Source organism: Hemiscyllium ocellatum, chromosome 5, assembly GCF_020745735.1.
Source record: "Hemiscyllium ocellatum isolate sHemOce1 chromosome 5, sHemOce1.pat.X.cur, whole genome shotgun sequence".
Classification (NCBI taxonomy): Eukaryota; Metazoa; Chordata; class Chondrichthyes; order Orectolobiformes; family Hemiscylliidae; genus Hemiscyllium; species Hemiscyllium ocellatum.
Genome location: NC_083405.1, coordinates 136,001,035 through 136,015,805, shown reverse-complemented (window position 1 = coordinate 136,015,805; position 14,771 = coordinate 136,001,035). Strand labels below are relative to the sequence as shown.

General features: G+C 42.7%; 1 protein-coding gene across 2 annotated transcripts in view; it reads left to right on the top strand.

Annotated features, from left to right (window-relative positions):
• The window catches only part of fbxl6 (F-box and leucine-rich repeat protein 6), a 53,726-nt gene that overhangs the window by 31,442 nt on the left and 7,513 nt on the right, over nucleotides 1-14,771 (top strand). For both annotated transcript variants that reach the window (XM_060825231.1, XM_060825230.1), the window contains exons 8-9: nucleotides 3,897-4,128; nucleotides 12,148-12,388. In XM_060825231.1, the coding sequence (XP_060681214.1) occupies nucleotides 3,897-4,128; nucleotides 12,148-12,388 (473 nt within the window). The remainder of the gene's footprint in view (nucleotides 1-3,896; nucleotides 4,129-12,147; nucleotides 12,389-14,771) is intronic.

Genomic DNA, 14,771 nt, shown 5'->3' with positions numbered 1-14,771 from the left:
GGAACTGAACCTTACAGCACCAAAATTGTTACATTGGTCCATTTTGTTTTCTTCTTCCTCTGGGAAGAAGGTTGCACACCCAAGTGTCACAGGACTTGAGTTAAGCCTTTTAAGACTAAGATGAGAATTTTTTTTCACCCAGAGAGTGGTGAGCCTGTGGAATTTCCTGCTACAGAAAGCAATTGAGGCCAAATATTAACTGCTTTCAGAAAGGAGTTGGATATAGTTATTGGGGCTTATAGGGATCATAACTATGGGAGAAAGTGAGAATAGGATACTGAGTTGGATGATCAGCCATGATATTGAGTGGTGGAGCAGGGCTTTTGAAGGGTTGAGTGGCCTATTTGTCCTGTTTTCAACGTTTCTATATTTCTAAGTGGCCAGCAAGCTTGGGAAGTGATAACAGGACCAGTCTGTTCTGCCATTCAATGAGATTATGGGTGACCTGTAGCCTTAATTCCATAGAGGAGAAAGTGAGGACTGCAGATGCTGGAGATCTGAGTCAAAAAACGTGGTGCTGGAAAAGCACAGCAGGTCAGGCAGCATCTGAGGAGCAGGAGAGTCGACGTTTCGGGCATAAGTCTTTTGTCAGGAAAGCTTAACTCCATATACCTGTCTTTGGCACATATTCCTTAGCGTCGTTACTTGTCAAACATTTATCTATCTCCGATTTAAAATCAACAATTGATTCTGTATCAGCTGCCATTTGTGGAAAAGAGTTCCAAACATTTATTTATTTATTTATTGTCATGTCTACCGAAGTACAGTGAAAAGCTTAGTTTATGAGCAGTACAGCAGATCACAGTAAGCAAGAATGTACAGATCAGAAAGACTTAGGCAGACCCATACAGGTTACATTGCACACAGCGTGCACTAAGCGAGAGCAACCTTAGCAAGGTCAACGTTATTTGAGGCTAGAGTGTCCATTCATCAGTCTTATAATGGCCTGTAAGAAACTATCCTGAAACCGCTGGTGTGTGTGTGTGTGTGTGTGTTCAGGCTCCTTTAACTTCTGCCTGATAGAAAAGGTTGTAGGCGATTGTTATTGGGGTGCAGTGGATCTGTGATGATATTGGCAGCCTTTCCTTGGCCACAAGCCATGTAAATGGTGCCCATGGGTGGGAGGTTGGCTCCAGTGAAAGTCTGGGCTATGCAAACTACCTCTATAGTTTCCCATGGTCCCAAGCGAGCAGTTCCATAATAGGCCTTATGCACTTCAGTGGTGCATCTGTAAAAGTTGGCAAGGGTCCTTATGGACATGCCGGATTTCCTGAGCTGCCTGAGGAAGAAGTGTTGTGCCTTCCTGCCCATCACATCTACATGGGAAGTCCAGGACAGATTGTAGGTTATTGTCACTTTGAGGGACTTGACCCTCTCCACCTTCTCAACTTCAGCTCTGTTGATGTAGATGGGGGCATTTTCTCCTCCTTTCTTTCTGAAGTCATTGACCAGTTCTTTAGTTTAGCTGATGTTGAGAGAGAGATTGTTCTCATTGTACCACATCACCAAGTCCTCTATCTCCCTTCTGTATTTTGACTCATTGTTGTTGGATATCTATTCAACTATGGGGATGTCGTCAGTGAACTTGTAGGTGGTGTTTGTTTGGAATTTGGCAGTGGGTTTACAGGGACTACAGTAGAGGACTGAGGACGTGTCCTTGTTGGTGGGGGGTTCCAGTGTTGTGTTATCATGCTGGAGGTGCAGTTGTCTATCTTCACTGATTGCGGTCTATGGGTCAGAAAGCTGTGGATCTACCATCCTTTGTAGTAGTACTTCCTAACATCTCTCCTGAATAGTCTGGCTCTAATTCTGAGACTAGCCCCATAGCATAAGAATCTCCAACCATTGGAATTAGTTTATCTTTACCTTGTCTTTTCCTGTTAAAATCTTGAAGACTGTGACCAGACCACACTTAATCTTTGAAATTCTAGAGAAAACAGTCCTACATTGTATAATCTCTTTTTGTTGTTGTGGTTCTGTTCGCCGAGCTGGGAATTTGTGTTGCAAACGTTTCGTCCCCTGTCTAGGTGACATCCTCAGTGCTTGAGAGCCTCCTGTGAAGCGCTTCTGTGATCTTTCCTCCGGCATTTGTAGTGGTTTGTCTCTACCGCTTCTGGTTGTCAGTTCCAGCTGTCCGCTGCAGTGGCCGGTATATTGGGTCCAGGTCGATGTGCTTGTTGATTGAATCTGTGGATGAGTGCCATGCCTCTAGGAATTCCCTGGCTGTTCTGTTTGGCTTGCCCTATAATAGTAGTGTTGTCCCAGTCGAATTCATGTTGCTTGTCAACTGCGTGTGTGGCTACTAAGGAGAGCTGGTTCGTGTCGCTTCGTGGCTAGTTGGTGTTCATGGATGCGGATCGTTAGCTGTCTTCCTGTTTGTCCTATTGTGTTTTGTGCAGTTCTTGCATGGGATTTTGTACACTACATTGGTTATGCAATACAACCTCCCAGCTCGGCGAACAGAACCACAACAACGAGCACCCGAGCTACAAATCTTCTCCCAAACTTTGAATCTCTTCTCATAATATAACCTCTGAAGTCTAGATATCATTCTTGTAAACCTATGTTGTTCTCCCTCCAAGACCAATTTATTCCTTCCTATGTTCTTTCCTTCTGCATCCTTCTACTCCAGTCCTCTAGAGGTAAAGGGCAGCGTTCCATTAGTTTTCTTGATTATTTTCAGCATCGGTTCATAGCATTTGAAGAACTATGCACCTGAAATTCCAAGTCTGTTTAAGCATTCACTGTATTTAGTTTTATGCCATCTGGAAAGTACCCTGATCTATCCCCCCACAGTCCAAAATTGATAACTTAACACTTGCTTTCATTGAACACCATCTATTACATTTTCAGCCATTCCGCTAGTCTATCAATATTGCTTTTTAATTTTGTGCTGCTATTTGCACTGTCTATAATGCAAGTATAGCAGTTCCACACTGTACAATACTGCCTAACTTTGTATCTTTGGCAAATATATAACTTTCTATGCCGTTATCCAAGTTGCTGTTGAATCAAATTTGGTGAATTGATGCAGTCCGTCTCTATACTGTCAGTGCTCACAGGGAAGGTTTGAGAGACGGCAATGGGAGAGCAAGAGTTGGGGGGGGTGGGAGGTTCAGTGACAGGAAATTAATCAGTCAATAGTAAAGCAAAGCAGCATATAATGGAACAACAGATTAAAGAACAGCTCCTTCCCCGCTGTTAGCAGACTTTTAAACAAACCTCTCAAACATTAATGTTGATCTTTGCTACACCTTCTCTGCAGCTGTAATACTGTTACCATAGAATTTCTACAGTGTGGAAGCTGGCCATTCAGCCCATCAAGTCTACATGGACTCATTCCCCCCGCCCCCATCATTGCTGTAACCCTGAACTTACTATGGCTCACCCACCGCACCTGCACATTCCTGTACAGTATGGGCAATTTAACACGGCCAACTCACCTGATCTGCACATCTTTGGACTGTGGGAGGAAACCAGAGCACCCGGAGGAAACCCACACAGTCACTGGGAGAATGTGCAATTCCGCACAGTCACCTGAGACTGGAATCGGACCCAGGTTCCTGGCGCTGTGAGCCAGCAGTGCTAACTACTGAGCTACTCTGCCGCCCAGTGTACAGTGTAACAGTTATTGTGCACTCTATTCTGCTACCTGATGCAATTTGTATGGTGTGATCTGTCTGTACAGCAAGCAAAACAATGCTTTAACAAATTAACCAAAAGGAACAAATTAACATTCATCTCAGATCATCATTGTTAACAAGGGCCTTGCAGTAGCTGGCCTAGTTTTGCACTGTGATTTCTTATCCTTTTCCTGTAGATACAGCAACACAGTTTAGACCTCATCCCTTATCATTCTAGGTATTCAGAACCTAATCTAACAAGTTCTTGTGCAGGTGCTGAGACTCCTGAACTTAACCTGGTTTCCGAAGGCTTGCACTATGATTGTTTCACCAGAGGTTGGTTTCTCTGAATTGGAGGAATTGTGCTTGGCCACGTCATCATTTTCATTGGTTACTGATGAAGTTCTGGTAAAGCTACTGCACTTGTCATCGAGACTACGGACATTAGATCTGAGAGGCTGCTATCGGATCACATCAGCGGGGCTACGACTTCTACCCTGCCAAGGTAAGGACATGTTCCTCTGAAGTCACCCTTTATGACCACTTTACCTTCATTATGAGTAGGGTAATTTGTTTTATGCTTGTTTAACATTTGAGTTGTATTGCTACAAATAAATCAATCTTCTAGCTCATTGATATTCTCAGGCACTCCCAAGTCCAGTGCAAAATATTTTATATGCAGATAAGCATTATTATGTCCTAGGCGAAGGTGAGGACTGCAGATGCTGGAGATCAGAGCTGAAGAGTTTGGTACTGGAAAAGCACAGCCGGTCAGGCAGCATCCAAAGAGCGGGAGAATCAATGTTTCGGGCATAAGCCCTTCATCAGGAATGAGGCTTGTGGGCCAAGGGGGCTGAGAGATAAATGGCTGGAGGAAAGTAGCTGAGGGTGCGATAGGTAGATGAAGTTGGGGGTGAAGCTGCTAGGATGGAGAGGAAGGTGGAGCAGATAGGTGGGAAGGCAGATTGACAGGTAGGACAGGTCAAGAGGGAAGTGACGAGTTAGAAGGTTAGACCTGGTTTAAGATAGAGGGAAAGGAAATGAGGAAGCTGGTGAAATCTGCATTGATCCTGTGTGGTTGGAGGGTCCCAAGGTGGAAAATGAGGCATTCTTCTTCCACGTGTCGGGTGGTAATGGTTTGGCGGTGGAGGAGGCCCAGTACTCACATGTCCTTGGCGGAGTGGGTGGGGGAGTTAGTGTTTGGCCACAGGGCAGTGTGGTTGTTCTGTGCGTGTTCCAGAGATGTCCTCTGAAACATTCCGCAAGTTGGTGTCCTGTCTCCCCAATGTAGAGGAGACCACATTGGGAGCAACGGATACAATAGATGATGTGTGGAAGTACAGGTAAATCTCTGACGTATGTGCAAGGATCCTTTGGGGCCTAGGACAGAGGTGAGGGGGAGGCATGGGCACAGGCTTTGCAATTCAGGGGAAGCTGCCGGGGGCGGAGGGTGGGTTGGTGGGGGGCATGGACCTAACAAGGGAGTCATGGAGGGAATGGTCTTTACGAAACGCAGATAGGGGTGGGGAGGGTAATATATTCTGGGTGGTGGGATCTGTTTGTAGGTGGGGGAAACGGCGGAGGATAATGCAATGTATCCGGAGGTTGGTGGGGTGGAATGTGAGGACAGGGTAGGGTTCTGACCTTGTTACGGTTGGAGGGGTAAGATTCAAGGGTAGAGATGTGGGAAGCGGAGGAGATACGCTGGAGGATATCATCGACCATGTGGTAGGGGAAATGGTGGTCTTTTGAAGGAGGAGGCCATCTGGGATGTTCTGTGGTGAAATTGGTCATCCTGGGAACAGGTGCAGTGAAGGAATTAGGAATAAGTGATAGCATTTTCACAGGAGATGGTGGGAGGCGGTGTAGTCCAGGTCACTGTGGGAGGTTGTGTAGTCCAGGTCACTGTGGGAGTCGGTGAGTTTATAGTAGATGTCCAGGTAGCTGTTTGAGCTTGACCTGTCCTATCTGTCAGTCTGTCTACCTGCCTTTCCATTCCACCCTCCCCTCTGACCTATCATCTTCACCCATATTGCATTCTCAGCCCCTTTGGCCCATAAGCCTCATTCCTGATGAAGGGCATGTGCCCGAAACATCAATTCTCCTGCTTCTCAGATGTTGCCTGAGTGGCTGTGCTTTCCAACGCCACACTCTTTGACATCATTATGTCCTGTCGCGTTCTCCCAGCCATGTATAGTATGGGTTAGATATGAAATAAAGTTTCCAATGCAAAGTTCTCAAGGCAAGTACAGCAGTTCCACACAATATAAAGTTTTGTCAACATTTTCTTGTCGAGCGTTCCCAGGATAAGTACAGCGCAGTTGCGATACTGAGTAAAATGCCTTGTACACTGGCCCTTCAAACAATAGAGGAGATCACGCATGCATCACTTGTTGACCATAGCTTGTTGCCTTGACGTTATGGTGGTGGGCTTTTGTCTTGTACTTCTACAGTCCAACCCATGTATGTGTTTGTGCAATTTTGGTAGCAGTTTGCTTTCTTTAATTGATTTTGGATGCGTTATCCTGTAGGTAAATTTTAGAGGATCTCCAGCAACAAATGCACTGTTCTTACCACAGTGACCATATCCTTGCATTTAGACCTGAAAGAAACCATCTGTCTCAGTAACTCATGATTTAAAAAAGACCTTGAGCACTTTGGATTTCTGGAACCTGCAATAAGATCCAAACACAACTCCTCTACTCATTATTCATGAATAAAACAGACATGCGTGGATTTATCATAGCCTGAATAGCAAATGGTCCATGTCTAAACCAAAGAAAACGCATTAGACAGCAGAAATAAAGGCTAATAAGAATGAGGAACATCTTGTAAAATATTAAAGAAACTTTAAGGCTTGAAGCTGACAAATCTCTGGGATTCTGATTGCCTGCATCCTACAGTTATCAAAACAGTTGTAGATTCAATGGGTTAACAAATGTGACAGGGTGATTCAAGAAAAGAGTACAAATAGTCAGGAACATGCTAGGGTTTATTACTCTAACATATTTATAAAATTAGAGTGTGGCAGTCAGCCAGGCTTTACAAAAGAAATAGTGTTTAATAAATATATTTGCATTTTTGGAAGAAGTAATTAGTTGGATGGTTAAAGGGGAATTATTGAAATTGTACTCTTAAATTTCTGAAAAGCATTGATAAGATGCCACATGAAATATTAATACACAAAGGTTTTATGGATTGGAGGATATTTGTATAGAAGGAGAAATGATTAATGGAAAGGAAGCAGAGAGTAGGGATAAATGGGGCATTATTGAGTTGGTAGCTTGTAACTTGGGAGTGCCACAATGATCAAATTCATTGATGAGATTCAGTGTGAGTAAATGCAAGGTCTTGCACTTTGGAAAAAAGAATACAGGCATGGATTATTTTTTGAACGGTGAGAAAATTCATAAAGCCAAAGCACAAATGGATCTGGGAGTCCAGGATTATCTAAAGGTTAACTTGTAGGTTGAGTCCGTGATTAAGAAAGCGAATGTAATGTTGTCATTTATCTCGAGGTTTGGAATATATAAGCAGCGATGTGCTTCTGACACTTTATAAAGTGCTAGTTAGGCCCCATTTCAAATATTGTGCCCACTTTTGGGCCCCACACCTCAGGAAGGACATACTGGCACTGGAGTGTGTCCAGCGGAGATTCACATAGACCTAACATACAATGAACAGCTGAGGATCCTGGGATTGTATTCATTAGAGTTTAGAAGGTTAAGGTGAGATTTAATAGAAACTTAGTAGATAATGCATGGTTTAGAAAGGGTGGGCGCGGGGGGTGGTTGGCGTGCGTGGGGAGAGAGAGAAGGCGTGAGGTCGGTCATTTGGAGACAGTGCCTGCACTGTCCAGTGCTGTTCTTTGCAGCATTTCAGTGAGCCAAGTTCCTTTTTAATCATTGTACCTGTCAACAAAAGATGTGATCAGGGTTGAAGCAGCTCTTTGAAGTAATGTGTCTATCGGGGTTTCTAATATAAGGGAGGTTGACCTGTCATGAGTGGCTGAGTAAGTGTGGTGTTTTCTGTGTAGGTTAGAAGAAGGAGAAGTGATTTTATTGAAGTTGTTTTGCAGGGATTTACTGGGTAGGCAGAGAGAGATTGTTTCTCTTGGCTGGAAAATGTGGAACACTGGTGCAGTCTCTGGGTAAGAGGGAGAGAAAAGACCAGCATTGATCTAGTACTTGTCATTTTTACTGGGCAACATGAAATGCTGTCTAGCCAATCGAACCCTGTTGAGGTGCAGTCACTGCAATAATGCAGAGTTGAGGTGTTCGCCATTTCAGATTGAAGTAAGCTGTTTTTCACTCGGAGTGGTGAATCTTTGAAATTCTTTACTCAAGAGGGTTTTGTTCCATCATTGTGTATCCAATAGGATGGAGAGGTTTCTGATGTCTGTGTATCAAGGAATCTGATGCAGGCAGGAAAAGAGATTTGAGTTCCAGGCTGATTGTGGAAGTGGGATCTTTGAGCCATGTGATCTGCTCCTATTAAATTCTTAACAAACTGACAAATTTGAGACAATCTTGGCCCAATTCTTGAAGGTTGCAAGGCATAAGGCCCTTGTCCAGACTATTGTGCAGCTGCACTGATTTTTGGTGTCTAGTCTTGATGTTTAATTTGGGGAATGATGTATATTTTTAATCAAGCTTGTGCAATTTATATTTATCAGATGCATCCCATCTACTTTCAGTTTGTAATCAAAGACAAAACTCACCCAGGAGACTGACCTCTGAAATTTCTCCTTGGCCTAAAGGGTCATTTGTATGAAATATACAGCTTAACTTTCATGACAGTCTTATGAAGCTGGAGAAATAGAGTTTCAGTGCATTTCATTGTCTTTACCAATGGCACTCCATCGCATCCTCACGTGCTCTCTTTTGACTGTTGGGAGTGTTGTTGTCCACCATTTCTGGATCTCCATTCAATTCACTTGTAGATTATTGACTAAAGATATTGGGCTATTATTGCTATGTTCTGGTGGTTTTAAATAGAGGAATTGAGCAAAGAGGTGAAGCTGTCCAAAGCAAAATTCTATGTTAAATCTGCAGCTGCTATAAACTGTACTCCTATCCTCCTGCCAGCCTACTCGTTGGTCTGTGGCTGTACAGTTGTCAAGATCATACCCTAGAGGAATTGTGTGTACATTTGTACGCTGTCTATGCAACGTCTGCATTTAAGTACCTCCTCTTAACTTGACAAGCACAATGGGAGGTTCTAGTGAGTGATTATCAAACAGAATTTGATATCAAGTCATAAAAAGAGTTGTTAGGACAGTTGAAATAATACAGAAAGAGAGAGGGACATGAGGGAGGAATTCACAATTTTATGGCCTGGCCATTATACAACAGTATAGAATATGAAAATTGGGAATTGCAAGAGGCCATATAAAATTGGAGTGTAGAGCGCAGATATAGATCCTTCAGTCCCACTTGTCTATGTTGACCAGATATCCGAAATAAATCTAGTCCCATTTGTCAGGATTTGGCTCATATCCTTCTAAATCCTTCCTAATGATATACCCATCCAGATGCCTTTTAACTGTTATAATTAAAACAGCTTCCGTCATCTTCTGGCAGCTTCTTCAATATAGGTACCACCCTCTGCGTGAAAAAATTGCCCCTTAGACAATAGGTGCAGGAGTAGGCCATTCTGCCCTTCGAGCCTGCACCACCATTCAATATGATCATGGCTGATCATCCTTAATCAGTATCCTGTTCCTGCCTTATGCCCATAACCCTTGATTCCACAATCCTTGAGTGCTCTATCCATCTCTTTCTTAAATGAATCCAGAGACTGGGTCTCCACTGCCCTCTGGGGCAGAGCATTCCACACAGCTGCCACTCTCTGGGTGAAGAAGTTTCTCCTCATCTCAGTCCTAAATGATCTACCCCGTATTTTTAAGCTGTGTCCTCTGGTTCGGCACTCACCCATCAACGGAAACATGTTTCCTGCCTCCAGAGTGTCCAATCCTTTAATAATTTTATATGTCTCAATCATATCCCCTCTCAGTCTTCTAAACTCAAGGGTATACAAGCCCAGTCGCTCCAGTCTTTCAGCGTAAGGTAATCCCGCCATTCCAGGAATTGACCTCATGAACCTACCCTGCAATCCCTCAATAGCCAGAATGTCTTTCCTCAAATTTGGAGAGCAGAACTGCACACAGTACTCCAGGTGTGGTCTCACCAGGGCCCTGTACAGCTGCAGAAGAACCTCTTTGCTTCTGTACTCAATCCCTCTTGTTATGAAGGCCAGCATGCTATTAGCCTTCTTCACTACCTGTTGCACCTGCATGCTTACCTTCATTGACTGGTGTACAAGAACACCCAGATCTCTTTGTACTGCCCCTTTACCTAAATTGATTCTATTTAGGTAGTAATCTGCCTTCCTGTTCTTGCCACCAAAGTGGATAACCATACATTTATCCACATTAAACTGCATCTGCCATGCACCTGACCACTCACCTAACTTGTCCAGGTCACCCTGTAATCCCCTAACATCCTCCTCACATTTCACCCTGCCACCCAGCTTAGTATCATCATCAAATTTGCTAATGTTATTACTAATGCCATCTTCTATATCATTAACATATTATAAAAAGCTGCGGTCCCAGTACTGATCCCTGCGGTACCCCACTGGTCACTACCTGCCATTCTGAAATGGAGCAGTGTATCACTACTCTTTGTTTCCTATCAGCCAACCAACTTTCAATCCAAGTTAGTACTTTGCCCCCAATACCATGCGCCCTAATTTTTCTCGCTAACCTCCTGTGTGGGACTTTTTCAAAAGCTTTCTGAAAGTCCAGGTACACTACATCTACTGGATCTCCCCCATCCATCTTCAGAGTTACATCCTCAAAGAATTCCAGAAGATTAGTCAAGCATGATTTCCACTTCATAAATCCATGCTGACTCTGACCTATCCTGTTACTACTATCCAGATGTGTCGTAATTTCATCCTTTATAATAGACTCCAGCATCTTTCCCACCACTGAGGTCAGACTAACTGATCTTTAATTTCTCTCCCACCTTTCTTAAAAAGTGGTATGACATTAGCCACCCTCCATCTGCAGGAACTGATCCCGAATCTATCGAACTCTGGAAAATAATCACCAACGCATCCATAATTTCTCGAGCCACCTCCTTCAGTACCCTGGGATGTAGACCATCAGACCCCGGGGACTTATCAACCTTCAGACCTAACAGTCTCTCCAACACCAATTCCTGGCAAATTTAAATTCCCTTCAGTTCAGGTCCTTCAGCCACTGTTACCTCATTGAGATTGCTTGTGTCTTCCCCCAAGCAAGTGAACAGTGAACACATCTGAAGTACCAATTCAGTTCTTCTGCCATTTCTTTGTTCCCCGTAATATATTCCCCTGTTTCTTTCTTCAAGGTCCCAATTTTAGTCTTAACCATTTTTTTTGCCTTTCACATTTCTAAAAAAACTTTTACTATCCTTCTTTATATTATTGGCCAGTTTACCTTCGTGCCTCATTTTTTTCTCTGCGCATTTCCTTCTTTGTAATCCTATGCTGTTCTTTAAAAGCTTCCCAGTCTTTCGTTTTCCCACTTATCTTTGCTATGTTATACTTTTTCTCTTTTAACTTTATATGTTTCTTAACTTCCCTCGTCAGCCACGGCCACCCACACCCATGTCTCCTCCTAGGATCTTTCTTCCTTTTTGGAATGAACTGATTCTGCAACTTCTGCATTATACACAGAAATATCCGCCATTGTTCCTCCACGGTCATCCCTGCTAAGGTATTGCACCATTGAACTTTAGCCAGCTCCTCCCTCATAGCTCCATAGTTCCCTTTATTCACCTGAAAAATTGTCAATTCCGATTGTACCCTCTCCCTCTCAAATTGCAGATTGAAGCTTGTTGTGTTATTTTAAAATGGAGTTGCCAGATTGGGTCCCTTTTAAATTTTTTCCCTCTCACCCTAAACTTAAGCCCTCTAGTTTTGGACTCCCCACACCCCAGGGAAAAGACCTTGTCTATTTACCCTATCCATGCTCCTTATTATTTTATAAACCTGATGTGGATAGAGATGCTGGAGTTGGGTTGGAGTGGACAGAGTCAAAAATCAAATAACACTAGGTTATAGTCCAACAGGTTTATTTGAAATTGCAAGCTTTCAAAGCACTGCTCCTTCTTCAGGCATGGTACTGAGGAAGGAGCTGAGCTCCGAAAGTTGCAATTTCAAATAAACCTGTTGGACTATAACCTAGTGTCATTGCACTCCAAATGTGAGAAATGCAGAGAGATCTGGATTGTACGGCTGAAGGTGGTTACTGACATTCAGAAGGTTGAGGCCATTGGGTTTTAAGGTAAGAATTTTAAAATGGAGTTGCCAGATTGGGAGCTGATGTAAGTTAGCACAGGAATGATGATTGCATTACTTCAGACTGTTCCTGATAGTCAACTCAATAAGCTTGCAGCCCATGCCTTCTACACATCTGTGCAAACTCAAGGACTACCTTTGTTTTCTTATGAAACTCTACTTGTTTCAATTCTAGACCTGGCACGGCTGTTCCTGGGACTTTACTGTAGTACCACCACCCTGTTGCTGGCTAAACAGGGCTCTGAGCAGATGGCATTGAAGTGGAGGCATTCTTTACAAGAACTGGATCTCACCGGGCAGTGCTACAATGAAAAAGACCTCGAGCTGGCTATGCAAATCCTAGCAGGGACTGAGGGAAACCATCTTCTGCGATCTTTAAACCTGGCTGGAACAAAGGTCACATTGGATGCCATCAGGTATTCATCATGTAGATGTGGTAATCAGTATGGTCTTTTTCTCTTAAAAATTGTAAGGAAAATTAGAGTGACAAAATTACATTAAGCAAGTTCTATGATTCTGCATCAAAATCTGAATTGGATATGTATTGAGGAAAGAAACATTTGTTGGGTTATGGGGAAAGACAATGGACTGAAATTGTTTATGCTTATAGAATAAAACAAAGAACTGAGGATGATGGAAATCTGAAACAAAAACGGAAATTGCTGCAGAAACTCTAGTCTAGCAGCTTTAATGTTTCAAGTTCAGTAACCCTTCGACGTGGTACTGTCACTGCACTTGTAATCCAGAGCCTAGGCTAATGTTTTGTGAACATGGGTGCAAATCCCACGACAGCAGATGGTGAGATTTGAATTCAATATAAATCTGACCATGACCTGCCAATAACTGCTGACCTAGTATACAATGCCCACATCACATGAATGAATAAAAGACAAGCAACCCTTCCCCTGTTTTATAGACACCAAATAATGACATTGACATTTTTCTTTGGAATAAAGTGGCAGAAGTGAGCTTATCTTCAGAAGGTGATGGCCATTACCAGAGCATGTGCCCCAGGAATGAATGTCAGCCTGAGGTAAAATGAACATGGGGCTTTCAGGTATTAAGTTACTGACCCAGATCAGGGATCTGTGACTGATGGGGACAGTCTCCTATGAATGAATTACTATTCCCAAAGCAGGAAAATTGGATGGAGAAAGCTCATCTCCATACTTGGAGGTGAGAATTTCTTTTGATCTCAGTCTTCTAGAGCTGGCTAACGGGTTGCAGTAGGTGAAACTATAGCCTTCTGTGTTGTAAACATCTGAGACCATTTGGCCTATTGTTTGCTGGTCAGCAATGATCTGAATATACTCATCCAATTTGTTGATATTTGAAAACTCTTTCTAAAGTGGTTTCATTCTCTCAAGCTTTTTGTTTACAACCTTTTACTCAGACAATTGTTTACTTATGGGTCAATTGAATCTTATCAGATTTAGCAATGAATTACTTTAGGACCTGCAAGATGGAATATAATGTACAATTCATGTTAAAATTGTACAAGACATTGGTTCGGCCTCATTTAGAATACTGCATGCAGTTCTGGTCGCCACATTACCAAAAGGATGTGGACGCTTTGGAGACGGTGCAGAGAAGGTTTACAGGGATGTTGCCTGGTATGGAAGGTCCTAACTATGAAGAGCGGTTGAGTAGGTTAGGTTTATTTTCACTAGAAAAAAGAAGATTGAGGGGGGGACCTGATTGAAGTTTACAAAATCATGAAGTGTATAGACAGGGTGGATAGAGACAACCTTTTTCCCAGGGTGAAGGATTCAATAACAAGAGGTCATGCTTTCAATGGGAGAGGTGGAAAGTTTAAGGGGGATATATGCAGTAAGTACTTCACACAGAGGGTTGGAATGCATTACCAGCAGAGGTGGTAGAGGCAGGCATGGTCAATTCATTTAAGATGTGTCTGGATAAATGCATGAGTAGGTGGGGAGCAAAGAGATACAAATGCTTAGGAATTGACCGATGGGTTTAGACAGTGCATTTGGATTGGCTCAGGCTTGGAGGGCCGAAGGGCCTGTTCCTGGACTGTAAATTTTCTTTGTTCTCTTTGTTTGACTTGTGCTGCAGATAACAGGCCTAAGCTGCGCTTTGTTTGTCAGCCACTGAGCTGCTATACAAGCATCTCTTTAAGATGGAGGAGAGAGCTTTTATAATAGTAAAACAAAACTATATAGTATTAAAAAAAACATTTCTTAGATTTCATATAGTTATTTGCCAGCAAGCTCAGAAATGAGGCAGCTAATTTCTGTATAGCACCATACCGCTTAAAGTAGGAAATATTTATATGGGACAAATGTTGGTGTTGAGGATGGCAGAAAAAAATTTGATGGACAAAATCTTGCAAGATGGAAATGATAATGTGGCAATGTATGAAGTTATGTATTTTGGTGGGAATGATCAGTTAAATAGAGAAAATCTGCATGACAGGGAGATTTGGAGTCTTTGTACATGAGTCATAGAAAGCTAGCAAATAAGCTCAACAGATCATTGGAAAACTAGATGAAATGTTGGTCTTTATTTCAAAAACAAGGAAATCTTGTTAGAACTGCAAGCCTTAGACCATATCTAGAATACTGTGGGCCCCTTCAGTAAGGATAGATATATTGGAGTTGGGGACAAACCAGGGAAAGTTCACTAGTTTGATCCCTGGGTATGATCACTGAATCTGCATCTTAACTTTCCACCAGTTTATCCCTATTTGCTTTTAGACTTTATTAAATATCCTTAATTTTTTCTTCTCCAATTAGAATATCCACAGCTTCTCCAATTTATCCACATAACCAAATTTCC